The 17,146-nt window shown below is 38.9% G+C and overlaps 2 protein-coding genes across 2 annotated transcripts; one reads left to right on the top strand and one right to left on the bottom strand.

Moving 5' to 3' along the window:
• Window positions 1-525: 525 nt before the first annotated feature.
• Window positions 526-13,183, top strand: LOC129882475 (uncharacterized). The gene is made up of 4 exons (XM_055956773.1): window positions 526-770; window positions 922-2,668; window positions 2,980-4,025; window positions 12,308-13,183. Exons 2-4 carry the CDS (start codon window positions 1,187-1,189, stop codon window positions 12,423-12,425), a joined length of 2,646 nt encoding a protein of 881 aa, XP_055812748.1. The 5' UTR covers window positions 526-770; window positions 922-1,186; the 3' UTR covers window positions 12,426-13,183.
• Window positions 13,184-13,909: 726 nt separating this feature from the next.
• On the bottom strand, window positions 13,910-14,386 carry LOC129883515 (FT-interacting protein 3-like). Its single transcript, XM_055958158.1, has one exon. The coding sequence runs from the start codon at window positions 14,384-14,386 to the stop codon at window positions 13,910-13,912; it is 477 nt and encodes a 158-aa protein (XP_055814133.1).
• Window positions 14,387-17,146: the final 2,760 nt, after the last annotated feature.

Here is a 17,146-nt window from a genome sequence, read left to right as displayed (position 1 = left end):
GAGAGTCTCCTCTAAGAAAAATAAAATCATAAATAATTAATTGGACCTACAATTTTGGCGCCTAAAATAAAGACTTTACTAGCCTTATTCTTGAATTGTCATTGCATTTATTAAGAATAAAATTTAAATTTAGCATTATTAACCTCTAGGGGTCATTTGATTGACACAATAAGGACAATAATTTCACAATATACCATGAAATTATTTTATTTTACATTTAATAATATATATTATTTAATTCCCAAATTATTATCACAGAATTTTAATACAAAAAATAAATAAACTATTTATATAAAAAATAAAATAAAATATTATAATATCATGTAATATTCCATTAATCATGAGATATCTCGTTTATCATATCCATCCACCAATCAACCCATCAAAACGAAAAGCCGCATATTAAATGCAATCGTTTTTAACATTGTGATTTAAAATTAAATTGGTGCATTAAGTAGAAGCTTATCCATGGTAATTAGATATTGTATAGATTATTATTGTTACTCCGCTATAATCACTGCCAACAGCAGTCATAATTATAAACCGGTTTGGTTTAATAGATACATACATCCCGGTTGAATTACTACCAATATGATCAGCAGACACATTTCTCTCTCTTATCTCCTCTAAAGCAAGAAAACATTTTCTCTTTCATCAATCCAACAATCTTCACAGTTTATTTCGACGGAAAAATTGCACCCAACGGGACCGTCACCCTCTCCGGCCGCCGACGATTAGTTGCCGATAAATTTCCGATGGGCATTGAATCAGTGAGAACCTCGTTATCTTCTTTTTCGTTTGCTTCATTCGCCATTGTTGTAACAAATTCTTTTTTTGATTATTCTTTTCGTGTCCATTAGGTTTTGGAGCTAAAATGAAATACCTTTTTTTGAACCCTAACGCGTTTTTTCTGCTTCATAGGTGCTTTCTCACGATTCGCCTTGTTAGGGTTTTGAATAATTGAAGAGCTGGTATTTTGCAATCGAAAATTTGGGGAAAAAGGGGAACTTTCAGAGCTAGGAGTTTTTATTGGATTTGTTGGAGCTGTGGTTATTGTTGTTGTTAAAGAAGGGAAGCTTGAGAGTTTCCTTGATTTTAATAGTATTTTCGCGAGTCAAGAAATTTTATTTTTGATTTGATCGCATTTTTGAGACGGGGAAGAAGATACGTGTCGGTTGAAAGGATAATGTGTATACTGTGTTCGATCCAGAAGTGGTCGCGGGGAGTTGCAACCATGTTACCCTGGTTAGTGATTCCCTTGATTGGGTTATGGGCTTTATCACAGTTATTTCCACCAGCATTTCGGTTTGAAATCACATCACCAAGGCTTGCATGTGTGATTGTACTTGTGGTTACTCTTGGATGGTATGAGGTTTTGATGCCTAAGTTGTCGGCTTGGCGGTCAAGAAGAAACGCTACTCTTAGAGAAAGGAAGAGGTTTGAAGCTATTGAAATGCAGAAATTAAGGAAAACAGCAACACGGAGGTGTAGAAATTGTTTGACCCCATATAGGGATCAGAATCCTGGTGGTGGCAAGTTCATGTGTTCATATTGTGGGCATATTTCTAAGAGACCCATTTTAGACTTGCCTGTGCCGCCAGGGTTGGGGCTTTCGAATTCAGGGATTTTGAGAGATTTGGTTGGGAAAGGTGGGAAGATGTTAAATGGAAAGGCTTGGTCAGATAACAGGTGGATGTGTGGGCAGGATTGGTTAGAGAATGGGAATTGGGTTGGGGGGTCTTTTGTTAGCAAGTCAGATTCTTGGAGCAAGACTGGCGGTGGATTCCTTGGGGTGGAGCACTGTTTAGCTGAGAAGTCATATTCTCGTGTTTTTGCTTTTGCCTGCAGGGCACTGACTGCTTTTTTCTTAAGTATCATGTGGCTATGTAGAAAGGTTTTTAGGATAAGTTCCTCTAGAAGTGATGCGTCAATGGATGCAGAACGGAGAGCAATGATGGATAAAAGAGGTGAGAATGGAGGAAATTGTCAGGAGAGTAGAGGTGAGAAAGCCAGGAGAAAAGCTGAGGAAAAAAGGCTGGCTAGGTTGGAGAAAGAGCTAGCAGAGGAGGAGGAGCGAAAGCAAAGAGAGGAGGTTGCTAGACTGGTGGAAGAACGTAGGAGATTGCGTGATGAAAAGATGGAGGCGGAGAAAGAGCGGGGGAAGGGGTCTCCCTCTGCTAAAGTACGGGATAGTAAAAGGGAAGCCGAAAAGAAGAGGCAGGAGAAGAAGAAAGAAAAGGACAGGGGATCTAGCAAAAGTAACTCAGATGCAGAAGAGCTGGATAGAAGACAAGGCAAGGAGAATGTGCGAAATAGACAGAGTGATGGTGATAGAAGGCACCAACACAAAAACGGGCCTGAAAGTATTAAGACACATAATGCAGAAGTTATACATGGTTTTAAGGGTGGTTCTTCTAGCAGTCATAACCATGGAAATGTCGGTACTAGGTACTTGGATCGTATGAGGGGTACTTTCTTATCATCTTCTAGAGCATTTACTGGAGGTGGTTTTTTTGGCAAGAGTAATGCTACTAATATTCCAAGAGAACAGAAATCTAATACTACTATAGATCCTGTTCATAATGCCTCTAGGAGGGAACTATCTCAGTCAGATCGCATACCTGGAAAGCTGAATCCTACTGGAGATGACAGGGGTATGAATCGGCCTGTAAGTTTCTTGTCATCTTCTATTTCAATTGCTTATATCTAAGTGCTCCCCTTCATCAAGTGTCTAGTTTGGTCCTTCCGGAGTATTGAATTCTCAGTAACTCTGAATTTAATTTAATCTTTGCAGCTGATAGCTTCATTAACCATCTATGTTTTGATTTTTTGGCATGCTCATCTTGTTGATTTAACCTGAACTTACAGATAGATTCATATCCTATCGTGAGAAATGCAGGCCTTTTAGAAGATGATTTTGGCTGTTTAATGAGATACTGGGCTCTTTTTAAGCTGTCAGGTTAATTCTGTTCTTTACAGGTGCTTATTGAACCTCAACCATTTGCAGCTCCTAAAAAGTCTTGGCAACAACTATTCACTCGATCATCTACTGTTTCTCCCCCCTCTTCAAATGTAATCAGCAGACCAAGTGTTAAGCCTCAAGCAGAAATTCTGAGTCCTTCCTGCCAGACTCCAGCTGCACAATCTTTTGACAACCCCATTAGCTTTGGTCTCCCATCGCCTTTCACTTTAGCTTCTTTTCCTTCTGGACCCACAAGTTGTAGTACAACTATTCCGTCGTCCCCTCGAGCAATACATCCTCGAATTGGAGATGGGACAGGCCAGCTATTGGCAGAAGAGTTGGAGAATTTTGAAGATCCTTGTTATGTTCCAGACCCTGTGTCATTGCTTGGACCAGTTTGTGAGTCCCTTGATGACTTTCAACTGGAGGTGGACCTTGGCTTTGTGTCAGATACAGGACTGGATAGCCCATGTATGGTAAAAAATGTGAATGCATCTTCCGAAGTGACCAGGCCTTCACCAATTGAGTCTCCAATATCACGAATGCGTGTTCCAGAGGAAAGGCATGCTGGGTCTTTTCTTTTCCCCAACACTCCTAATGCTCAGGACATGCGCACTGTGCCAATGAATGTTTCAAATAGTGAAAATGATGTAGGAACGTGGCAGATGTGGAACAGCTCTCTGCTTGGTCAAGATGGTCTAAGTTTGATAGGTTCTTCAACCAACTGGCGTTTGAGTACAGATCTTAATACATCAAACGTGCCTCCTATACCTCCAAGGACAATGGCTTCACTGTTCAAGAATGATGAACAACTCCACTCCATCTGTCATCCTCCCCACACAGTTTATACGGGAAGTTGCCAGAGTGGTGGGACACAGAATATTGTTTTGCCTGTTAGTGCTGAAAGTAGGTTTCCAAAAGCTCCTTTTGGTACATATGCAGGGGGTGAAAGTCAATTTTCTCTTAAGGCTGAAGATGCTGCTCAAAGTGAAATGACGTATGGGAGTCCTAATGCTACTGCTACTAATCATCCATTTGCATCGTCTCCGCCTAATTGGGCCAAGTAAGCAAAAGAAAACCACTAATTTCTCTTGCCAAATGGGGCAAAAGTAAAGTAGAATGTTTTTGCTTCTGTTTGTAAGTTTAAAGCACTTTGAGGTACCTTATCTGCTGTACTTTTTGCATCAATATTATCTGGATCTTCTCACTGTTTACCGTATAAAAATATTATGTGAATCTTGTCTTTCTTTTAGTCATTGCTGAGAGTGTCTTTTGTGTTTTCATAATTGTTGGCCATTTGTGTGAATTTCACTGATTGCTCAAAAATGTGCGTATGTATTTGAAAAAGACTCCTAATTCCCTCAAGTATGTAGGGATTCCAGAATATGCTTGATTACATGCGTCTTCATATGCATGTGATTAGCCATATGTATATGTTATCTTTCTTTTGACGGTAGATAGTGCCATCAATTTTACATCCGGGCATGCTTGTAACTATGAAAGTTTGCACACAAGGGAGAGTATATGTGTGCCTATAGGAAAGTTGCAAGAATTTGAAGTTAGAACTGAACGAGATACATTTCGGCTTTTTTGTATTGAACAGCAACAACTTGATGTCTACCAAAATCAACTGGGGTCGGCCTATGAATCCTTGATATCCATGCTGCACCATTTTGGCCGTGTTTGCAAAAAATAGCATCACAAGGCTTCCGTTGCTGTTGCATGCATCCTATGGAAAATCTGATATTGGGGCTAACTTACAATTGGGTTCTTAAGGATTTCCTTTTTCTTCTTTCAAGTATAAAAGATCATTTTTTTTCTTTTCTTTCAAGTTTCAGCAGTGAAGTCCTGCTGAGAAAGCACCCTAAATTATAATTTGCATTCTATTCATACGTCTTTCTTTTCTAAGAATACATGGGTAACCAGGAAAATTTGTGATGTTTCCTTTTGTTATCCCCTGGTCCTTTGGGTCTATTGCAAAGCTTTGGGTCTAGAGGCAGCTTATTGGCTTTCAGATGAAATGCTTTTGGCATAGAAGTGTCAGTTATCTAGAACTTCTTGTAAGTAAAAGTCCTGCAAGCAACTCTCCCTGGGGGATTTTTGTATTAAAATCAGTATGGAACCAGACCAGCCTGGGGCCACCTTCACAAGACTTAGATGTTGACTGAACCTATTAAGTTGGAGATCAAGCTTTTGAGATGTTGCAATGCATGTGATTGGCCCATGTCAAAGATGAGCCTAAAGCCTAATCTATAATTTAACCAAAACAAAAAAGTATAAAACATGAGCACCCAGGGCTAGGGCCTTGGTGTAGTGGTAAGAGCACAACACATGATGTGTGGGTTAGGTGCACGTCGCCGGTTGGAACCCTGTCTCTGAAGAAAAGAGACCAGAACCACATGGAAGCCTATGTAAGCCTGATATTTAAGTGGAGAAGGGTATGTGAGCGGACCCATTATACACTGAGTTTCAAACCGTCTGCCACTAGCCCCGGAGATTTCTCGTTTATCCAAAAATAAGTATAGAAGATGCAGGGGCCCTCCTTTCTGTAGTACAACACTAAATTAGGGCTACACAACTTTTTATTACTAATAGATATCTTATATGGGTATGAATGAGAAAAAAGAGAAAATCTTTGCATGGTGGAAGTATATAGTTATCTTATATGGGTGTGAATGAGAAAATTAATTATTTGAGAAGCAAATGTAGGAAGGATGTACATCTGCTATGTTCTTCTTTTTGTAAGAAAACAAATTCACTGAAATTTTTATTCTTTTGAGTTTTCAAGTATTGGTGCATTTGAAGGCTTTGCTGGAAATCACTTCCATGTCTACTGGCCTGCTAAAGAACAGAAAAACAATAAACAAAGTAGAGGGGACAAGTATTGACCTTTTGACAGTCATTATAGCTTAGGAGCATCTGCAGTTGGTTGATTAATCAATTCGGAGAAGTGATGAGTCATTTGAGTGAAAGTCTAATGGGGCTAAGTTAAAGAATGAGATGATTAGAAGTTCATAAGAACATGGTACTGTAAAATGAAGACATATTCATGTATGTCTTACCATTATATTTTTTGTGACAGTTACATTGTGCATTGTGTTGAGCAAAAACAAATTAAAGTGTGACTAATTTCAATTAGAAGACTTAAAAAGTATCACTGAATAAATAATATTTGCTGGTGTTATATTTAAGTTGGTCAAAAGTTTGTGCAGATAAAATTATCAGTTTTTTTTTTAAAAAAGAAGTTTGTGCATATATGTGGGAAAAATTATTTTATGCTGATCTGAATTTGTAATATGTTGAAGATCCATTTTTCTTAAGGTGTTAAACTTTGAATAACACGTTAATAAAAGGCGAACAACTATAAATATGCCTCAATTCCAAGCAAGTTGGGGTTGTCTATATGCTATTTCGCTCCATTTAACCTTCTTATATCAACCCCATCCACTTCTTTACCGGTATCAGCAACTGCAATATACGGATATACCAAATCTTTATATCTCTTAGTAAAATACTGTGAAAATGTGTCTCAGTGTTGCTTCTTAAAATGAATTTTCTCTGACATTCTCCCCGAATCAAAATCCTTATGAAGTTATTGTATCGATTTCAGTTGTTTCTATGGAAGCTCTGACACTGAAAGGTATCATGACACATTCAGCTGTTTTAATATGCAAGATCACGTCATTTTGGCTGAATTACTACCATAAACCATATTTATAATTTTTACATTCTTTTCCTGATATATGGATAGGACATCATTTGTCACCATAAAGTATGGTTGAATATTACTAACCTCATTATCATGTCTTAAAATTCCATGTGAAGTGATGGTCCATGTTTTGGGCATCATTGTCAAGTACACAACCAAGTGTTAATGAGTTAAGGGGTTCTCTTCTTGGTGTTTTTCCTTCCATATGCTTTTATAGATAAAATGTCTTGAATCGATTAGTCACTGTTTTAAGTAGATATGCGACTTACTTGTTTGTCTTTATGTTTGCTAATGACACCACTATTAGGTGCACACACAATTTTGTGGTGTATTCTTGTACTTGTAGACAGTGGAACAGCAGCTTGCATGAGCTGCATACTTCTGCATTATATCTGAGTAAAATGTAATAGCTCTTCTCCCCCTCAGTTTAAACTTATAAACTTAAATAGTACTTTTGATTGGGGTGGAAGGGGAGGAATTGCAGGAGCGCTAGTAAACAAAGTGGTGTAAAGGGCATTTTCTTAGTTTGGTAAGAATTAAAGTTATAATACTATTACTAGTTACTACGCCTCAGCCCCAAAAAACTTAGGAAAGAATAAAAACTGAGAGTGGCAAGTAAAAAGAATAAGCCACTTTTTTTGTTTGGATGTTGACCTGGAGTGTGGTATAGTGGCTGATAATTAGTAAGGCATCACTGTGTGCACATTAATTGGAAGATATGATCAACGAAATAGGGGAATGTACCTTTCTTTACATTGCGAACTTTTGAAACAACTGTGCAATTCAATGCTGAAGATATTTAGGGTAAGTTGGTAATAGCAAATGTGATTGGAAGCTGGACAATTTTTTTGTTTTTTAATTTGTGTTTTTGGCGGAGGGAGGAAATACTCGTCAGGCGCTCATGTTGATGATATGGATGGAAAGAGATCATAGAGATTTTGGTGGAGTCCTTGTTTCTGGTGCAAATGGTACCATTGTTGGTTTCACTTGTATACTTTTAGCACACATGCCACTGCAACCTTGAATAGATGACTGGGTTTGTTGTAAGGAATTCCTGTATGTAGGTTTGCTTGATGTATTTTTCTTGGATATGGGGTTGCCTTCTATAATACTCTCGCAGTTCACTTTTACTTGTCCACTCGGCAGTTCAGATCTGCTCCGGCCACAACTCCGACGAGATCTTGAAGGCATAGATCTGTCCGGAGAGGACCAGATCTGACTAAAAAGGCTTCCCTGACGACTTTCCGACGAATCTTTTGGTTTCCTCTTGCATTTTCTGGCGGCTACAAGCAAATTCCGGCAACGTCCAACTTTTCCGGCGACGTTTAGGATTCTTGTCAGAATCTGTCATATTCTCTCTGGGCTAGATCTATTTAGATCGGACCTAGATCTAGTGATTTCCGGCGAGATCCCCCCGGGGAACTTTTCGGCAACTGAATATCTCCGGGCCAGGTTCTATTTTACGCTCCTCAATTGATTAATTGTAGTTTGATTACTATTCTTCTTTCCTACCTTTAGTGTTTTAGTTATTATTATTCTCTTTCCCTCTTCACTTAGTGTCTAGGGTTCTTGACTTGCATATTAGCAGGTGTGTGTTGTCTCTTTATTGTACATTCTATATTGTTAATTATTATCTCGTTGCTTGTATTCTCATAATTTATTTGTTATTAGTTTTTTTTCACTTTGTAGTTCATATCGTTTTAGTGGCTTTGGTTACTGATGGTGGACTAGGGTCATGTCCTCAATTGGGGGTGAAGGCGAGGGGAAATAGTGGTAAGAGGGAGATGGGTTTTCATAAGTTGAGAGTGAAATCGTGGAACATAGGGTCACTTACAGGAAAGTCTATAAAGCTAGTGAAGGGTCTTAAGAGGAGAAAGATTAATATATCATGTGTTTAGGAGACTAGATGGGTAGGTTCCAAAGCTCGGATGTGAACAGATTTAAATTATGGTACTCAGGAGGCTCAAGAGATAGGAATGGAGTAGGTATTTTAGTCGACCCAGATCTTAGGGAGTGTGTGGTAGAGGTTAAGAAGATCAGTGATAGAATGATGTTTATTAAGCTAGTTGTAGGCAGGCTTATTGTGAACGTTGTTAGTGCATATGCACCCCATGTGGGTCTGGATGAAGTAGTCAGAAGGCTCTTTGGGAGGATTTGGATGAAGTAGTGAGAGGTATACCTAGTACCGAAAGGATTTTCATTGGTGGAGATTTCAATGGTCATATCGGTACAACTTCTAATGGTTTTGATGATGCCCATGGAGGCTTTGGTTTTGGGGAAAGGAATGGTGGCGAGGTTTCTCTCTTGGAGTTTGCCAAACCTTTTGAGTTTGTTATTGCTAATTCGTGATTTTTGAAGAGGGATAATCAATTGGTCACCTTTAGTAGCACGGTAGCTAGGACTCAAATTGACTACTTACTCCTTTGGAAGGGTGACAGAGGCCTTTGTAAGGATTGCAAGGTTATTTCGAGTGAAAATATTACCATCCAACATGTGCTTTTGGTGATGGACTTGGAGATTAAGAGGTATAGGAGAAAGAAGACCCTTTATGATCGATCGAGGATTAAATGGGGGGCTTAACTCCCTCTTTTCTCAGGAGATGGGGGAGAAGTTGAATGGTTTAGGGCCTGGAGTAGTAGCGGGGATGTGAACATGTGGGACACGACAGCTGGTTGCATTAGAAAAGCAGCTACTGAGGTTCTTGGGGTATCGAGAGGAATCTTTGGTGGTCGTCAAGGAGATTGTGGTGGAATGGAGAAGTACAAGGCAAAGTGAAAGCCAAGAAGGTTGCTTATATGGAGTGGTTGGAGTGTGTGGATGAGGAGAAGAATAATCTTAAAGATATCTAAAGGAAGGCAAAGACGGAAGCAAAGTCGGCGGTCACCAGTGTTAAGACGACAGCTTTTGAACGCCTATATGTCGAGTTAGGGAAAAAAAGTGGGGATAAGAGATTGTATAGGCCCGCCAAAATGAGAGAGAAAAGCACGCGATCTTGATCTAGTAAAGTGCATCAAGGATGAGGAAGGTGAAGTGTTAGTGGATGAGACCTCTATTAAGCAAATGTGGCAAGCTTACTTTCACAGGCTCCTAAATGAGAAAGGAGACTGAGACATTGTACTAGGTGATTTGGCATAGTCTTATAGTCTTTGAGACTTTGGGTACTGTAGGTGTTTTAAGGTCGAGGAGGTTAGACGTGCTGCTAGCAGGATGAGGAGTGGGAGAGAGATCGAGTCCGATGAGATTTCGGTGGACTTTTGGAAGAGCATTGACAATACAAGTTTGGAGTGGTTGACTAAGTTTAATGTTATTTTAAGGACTCCTAAGATGCTTGATGAATGGAGGTGGAGTACTATGATTCATTTGTACAAGAACAAGGGTGATATCCAAAACTGTAATAATTACAGGGTATCAAACTACTAAGCCACACTATGAAGATTTGGGAGAGAGTGGTGGAGATGAGGGTGAGGAGAGGAATGTTGATCTCAGAGAACATTAATGCCAAGGAGGTCGACTACTGAAGCAATCCATCTTATGCGGAGACTGGTGGAGAAATTTAGAGAAAGAAAAAGGGATTTTCATATGGTGTTCATTGACTTTGAAAAGGCTTATGACAGTTCCAAGGGATGTTCTCTAGAGATGTCGGGAGGCTAAAGGTGTCCCGATGGTGTATATTAGGGCGATAAAGGACATGTATATTAGAGCCAAGACTCGGGTTAGGATGGTGCGAGGTGAGGCAGAGCATTTTTCTGTTGAGGTGGGACTACATCAGGGATCTGTGCTAAGCCCTTTTCTTTTTTCATGGTGATGGATGAGCTGACACAGTCTATTCAGGAGGAGGTTCCATGGTGTATGTTATTTGCGGACAACATAGTTTTGATTGATGAGACTCGGGACGGAGTTAATGATATGTTGGAGATTTGGAGACAAACGCTGGAGTCCAAAGAGTTTAGATTGAGTAGGATCAAAACAGAATAATTGGAATGCAAATTTAGTGTTGCGATGGATAAAGATGGCAGGGAAGTGAGGCTTGCCACCCAACCTATCCCCAAGACAGAAAGATTTAAATATTTTGGATCCATCATCCAGAGTAGTGGGGACATCGATGATGATGTCACGCACCGCATTGGGGAAACATGGTTGAAATGGAGGCTAGCCTCTAGAGTCGTGTGTGATAAGAAAGTACCACCTAAACTTAAAGGTAAGTTCTACAAAATGGTGGTTAGACCAGCGTTGTTATATGGAGTGGAGTGCTGCCCAGTAAAGAACTCTCATGTTCAGAAGATGCATGTTGCGGAGATGAGGATGTTGAGATGGATGTGTGGACATACTAGGAGTGATAAGATCAAGAATGAGGTTATTCGGGAGAAGGTGGGAGTGACATCTGTGGTCGGATGGTTTGGACATGTGCAGAGAAGGGGTGTCGACGCCCCAGTCAGGAGGTGAGAGTGGTTGAATTTGGGGGCTATGCGGAGGGGTAGGGGTAGACCGAAAAAATATTGGAGCAAGGTGATTAGACAAGATATGACACTACTCCATATCACCGAGGACACGACCTTAGATAGAAAAGAGTGGAGGTCGCGGATTAGGATAGAAGGCTAGTAGGGATATAATTGTGTCTTGTTGTGTGTCGGTTTAGGGTGGTCGTAGGTCTATGCGTGCCTTTATAGTTGCCAGTCTTAACAAATTCTGTTCATAATTGAAGTAAACCTACATTCATCTTCCCTCCCCTTCCTTAAAGAAAGCATATTGTTAAGTTGCCAGTCTTAACAAATTATTGGAACCTCCTCTTATTCCAATTTAATATTTACTACTAGCTCAAAGCAACTTATTGGTTAGTCTTGTGAAACTCATGACTGGCTTATGTGAATTGTTTGCAACCTATGGCTCATTAACTTGATAGAGTACTTGTAGGCTATGTTGCTCAGACTCTCCAAGATCATTGCTGCACCCGTATTAGATTCTCTAAAATGCACTACTTTTGGGATTACGGCATGCACCTGTAGACATTTTGAAGAGTCCGAGCAACATAGCTTGTAGGTAGATGGTAAGTTGTGCCTGTTAAATTAACGGTGGCAATTGACATAAGTTCTTACCAATTCTAAGTTGTGTTTTCCTCGCAATACGTTGGAATGTGCTCACCTAAGCACACATTGCACTGGTTGAGATGAATCCAAGTGGAGCTGATTGGATATTAAGGATTCATATAGCTGAACCCAGCTAGCTTGGGACTGAGGCATAGTTGTAGTAGAACAATGAAACCAAGCATTATGTTTTGAGTTTTTCGTAACAAGAATGATGTTGTTGGCTGGGATTGCTAAAGTAGGTCATGGATATGCATGGTCTGATCCTTTCTATTCTGGCTTACTTTTATGTTTCTGATAAGCTTATTTAAACTTTGATTATGGATTTGTAACTTGGTGATGCTGGTTTTCTGTTTTGAGGTGATAAGTTGCTTCTTTGACATCTTTCTCTTATTTTACATATATTATGTGAGTGTCTTAGAAAGTGATTGTTGAACTCTTTGCTCTCCTGATCTTGGCACGTCTTTCATTTTATTTTCTAAAAGATTTTCCTTTCCTTCTCCTCTTTTGTTCAACACCATCTTACTCTTGTAATTTGCATATTTTTTCTTTTAGGAAGGAATGGACTTCGCAGCGTCCGGATGAAGCTTTTGGCAACTCACCAATGGCTAGTGCCTCAGTTGGTGGTTTATATTCCACGCCAAATGTACAGTCTTTTTGGTCTTTTGAATAAAAAAAGAATGAAAAAGAGAAAAATTGCGATAGAGTATAAGGAACTTGAACACACCCTCCTGTTACTGAAGAGGAAAGTAGCCTCTTTTAGGGGAGGAGAGTTTAGAATGCTGCACTGCATCTTCCTTCTTTTCTTTAAAAAGGAAGAGTTACATTAGCATGATAGGGATACATGTTTCCACGCATGGCTTTTGATCAGGTGACAATTAATTATGATACGGCTGAGTACTTCTCTTTTCGTCTTTTTGACAGAGAAGGACAATCTCTGATATATAGATGACCAGAGCTGTTTCAACTACATGTTACCTCAGTTTGGATACCAACTTAGATAGATATTAAAACATAGACAACTTCAATTTATACTGCACTTCTCTGTAAGGTTCAGCAAAGTTTTTGAAGGACTAAGCAGTGAAGGAAGCCTTTCATTTTCATTTTTGGTTGAGGATCATGGATTTCTGTTGATGCAATGTTCAAGTGAGAAACAGGATATATGAGGGCTTGCTGCAGTTACGCAGGTTTTAACCTGTTTGTCCTTACAGTAAGCACAGGGAACTACTTAGTGTATATAGTTCTTACTCAGCTGTTTGACATCTAACTTCTCCTCCTCTATCTATTCCGTTTTCCCTCTCTTTTCATTCTGATACTTCTTTCTCATGTACTTTCGCGATGACTTCTGACAAAAAGGCGTATGCCTTTTGGGTGCTTCTTTTTCATGTACTTTCGCAATAACTTGTGAAAAAAGGCGTATGTTGCATATTGCATTTTTGTGTCAAGTTCTATTCCAAAAATGGTTGGTATCTATAAATTAAAATCTAGTGGGAGGACTTTGTAAATTAGAAGTTAAAATTATAGGTTACAATAGCAAGAAATAGACTTTTTGGTAAGACCCTCATTTATGAAGGGAAGAGAAGGCTAAATGTTATATGGGAAGTCTTAAGTTGTTTGTGGGTGGTTACACATTTTCTCTGCTTTATGTCCCCTTGTATGTATATCTGATGCAGTTGGTTACTATATATGCCATCTTTACAGAATATTGTTGGTAACAAGTCTGAATATATATCCAGAAGTTCATTATTAGTTGTGGTACGTTTATTTTCCTCTTTTCTTTCGGGTCGTTATAAGCTGTTAATAGTTTAGCAAAATTTTAGATTAGTCTTCAATGCAACTGATTGACAATTCAGGATGAAAAGTTGGATGCTTCACCAGTAAAATGTTGTGTCATCTAAGAATTATAGTATATATCAACAATAAATAGTGCTACAATGTATATCTATTTTCTTTGGTACAGTAAAAAGTGTATTTATTTGCATATTCTGAGGTGCACCGTAAAGGTTTTATATAAATCTATACATCATCACTCCATAATGCTCTTGTACCGTGTCGTTGTGCCAACACATTAATTTATCATAATTAAGTGACATTAATGTGAGAATGAGTGTTAATTAACCGTGAGTAGGGATAGCAAATGGGGTGGGGCAAACCCCCTTAGACCTGCAAAGAGCCCGATACATTTTTACCGTCATTTTCATCAATTCGAGACACAGTGAAAAGCACACAGGCTGATAGAGATAATAGAAGGAAAATACAGCTTATTAGCATGCAGTCCGCTTTCGCAGGCAGTCTTTTGAAGAAATTAAGTGGAGCAGATGGTAGCTTGGATGTCTCGGTACATAAAATCCGTGGCACTTGGAAGGGTGTTACATAGAGCACAATGGAAGCGATCAAGCAGAAGATAACATACAATGCGGTTGCTCTAGGGTCTCTCAAGCTCAACAAAGACTGCAGCATCTCCCCTTGAGTAGCCAAATCACCAACCACAATTTGAATCCTTCCAGCAATACTTGTCATAGAGTCAAACCTCATCCCAACAATATCAGGAGGATGTGAAGAAGGGAAAGTATCAAACTCCTCATCCAGTTCATCATCATTAACATTATCAGCACAAGAAAGACGAGCATTCATGTGGAGAGGATGTCTAGGCCTCCCATCTGTAGTTTAAAACTCCAATTAAGAAGAGATTAAGGAAAATGATTGGCAGAATAATCCCTGGATATAGAACCAGTATCAAGAACAAAACATGGATCAGAACAGTTGTGATGGGATTTTTCCAGTTTCACATTTGATTAAACCATCTCCCATAGACATAATCCACCTAAAACAGCCATATTCCTATAAAAATTAAATTTTATTCTCCTTATACTCCATGTGAGAACCAGGATCTAACATATACTCCACTGTTTCTTTATGATATTAATTTTAAATCTTTTTTCAGATTCATATTAGCTATGTTCACAGTTATGACTTTTCATGGAATATGTTTATTATAAAATGATAATACAAACTTATGAATATTTTTAATAGTTTTTAGAATTTATTGGTAGAGATCATATTTTTTTGAAAAATCATATTTCTCGCAAAAATATAATCAAATGCATAATAAAATTTCACCAAAAATGACTTGCATTTACTTGTCACAAGTAAACGCAAGATTTATACCGACCATTTACACACACAAAAAAAAGTACTACCATGCGTTTGCTTGTGGGGTGAGGGGGTGAGTAGTATGTTTTCTTGTGTTCTTCAATTGAGGGGACATAGAGGGGATATGGGGGTGAAAATGGTTTACACCCCAGAACTTTGTTTTAAAAATCAAACTCCCCCTTCAACTATGAACGATAATCATTTCCTTCCTTTTTTTCATGCAATGTCTATTTTTCCCTTGATTTTCGATCTTCCAATTATGTATAATGTTTATCTTTCTTAATCTAAGTATTTATAGATTTTTATTTAAGCACATTAACATTATAAGTAGAATAATTTTTTTATCTGTTTGTCATTAAAATTTATGTTATTATTTATGATTATTATTTTAATATTACATGAACTTAACATATTTCAATTCTCTCTTATTCTTAAATGTCTGAATAGATAAACGATTTTTGTTTGTCAATAATAAAGTATTATTTAAATTAAAAAAATAAAAATTACTTACAATACAAATAGATAATCTTTTAATTTTTTTATAGGATATACCTTTATTTTTATTAATATTTTTGTATTATTTTTGAAATATATTTATGTAATAACCCTCAAGGTCATTTTCGTCCTTCTCCGATCTATTCAGTGTTTAGAGCTTTCTTGTAGCGACCCCAAGCCATTCATGACTTGCTGACACTGGCAGTTCGGTTGTCTGGTTGTTCATTTGGGTTTTATGCCCGTTTTCCTATTTTAGAGCTCATGGAGCTTGAATGGTTGACTTTGGTCAAAACTCCATGAAAATGACCGTAGAAAGAAATTATGATGGTTCCATCAGCTCCGGAATGACAAAATTAGGCTAGTAGCATGATCGACACGAGTATCGAGGTAATCACTGCGAGTTTGAGGCCATTTTGCGCTTTAGCCTTCGAAATTTGGCCTAAGATTGACTTTGGTCAAATTTCTTGGAAAATGCGCTCGGATCGAAATTCTGTTAGTGCGGTTAGCTTTGAAATGTCGATTTTGGTCTAGAACGACCTTTTGTTCATGTCCCGAGGCTTTCAGTCTCATTTCGAGCCTCCTTGTGGAAATGACAAAAAATATGCTTAGGTGTGGGAACCACATTTTATCGAGACGACCTCGGATGGAAATTTTGACTGCGCCATTGAATCCGGAACGTCGAATTTGGTGGGGTATCATAGTCTGTTTATGCATGAAATTCCAAATGAATTTCAAGCACCCCACCGGAGTTGGAAAGTTTCCAAAAACCAGCTGATATACATTAGCTGGTGAAGACCAATTTTGGTCTTTGCGTTCGCACCTTAGGGTCCACGTTCACAAAAGACAAGGATCTTGGTCTCTGCGTTCGCGGACATGGGGCCGCGTTCGCGAAAGCCTAAGGTATTGGTCTCTGCATTTGTGTTATCCCTGCCTCTTTCACGGAGACTGATGGCTTAACCCTCAGTATTCGCGATGGACCTTCCGTGTTCGCATAGCCTTGAGATTTTAGCCTCCACATTCACGTACCCTTTTTCCGCATTCACAGAGAGAAATTCATTGGTCTTAAAACCAATGATGCGACCTAGCCCGAACTCAAATTTTCTTGCTTCAATTTTGGGAGCTTGGGAGCTTTGTTTTGGGCGATTCCAAGTGAATTATGTTCGTGGGAGTTATGGCTACGTGTTGCTAGGTTCAGGGAAGCGTGAAGATCATCGGTTTGAGGTAATTTCTTATCACGACCCAACCCCGTAGGCCGCAACTGGGTTCCGACCACCCTCTCATGCGTATTTATGAACTACACTTAAGTTGAACCGTGTGTGATGTGATACTATATACAAAAACCCCAATAGTTTAAAACTTTTTCATGTACATGTAGCCTCTTTCATTTGTATTATATCATGAAAGGGCACGCGAGCAGATAAGGCTGCTATAACAAAAACATTCACAACATGTCGAATAGGCAACATCGAAACTAACTCACAAACAGCCCACATATACATATGTCTACAGACCTCTAAGAATAGTAACAACAACATATGGCAGAACAAGGCCCCCGCCGTACCCCTGAATGTACAAATATATACATTAAGTGACCAGCATCAAAATTTAGGCTCCAGAACAGTGAAGCACTTCCGACACAGCTGAGAGGAACTCCTACGCTGATGGATCTCCAGAATAAACATCTGTACCTGCGGGCATGAAATGCAGCCCCCCGAGAAAAGGGGGGTCAGTACGATATATGTACTG

The sequence above is a fragment of the Solanum dulcamara genome, chromosome 3, assembly GCF_947179165.1.
Source record: "Solanum dulcamara chromosome 3, daSolDulc1.2, whole genome shotgun sequence".
Classification (NCBI taxonomy): domain Eukaryota; kingdom Viridiplantae; phylum Streptophyta; class Magnoliopsida; order Solanales; family Solanaceae; genus Solanum; species Solanum dulcamara.
The sequence above is the reverse complement of the archived record's forward strand: the minus strand, read 5'-3'. Positions and strand labels throughout refer to the sequence as shown.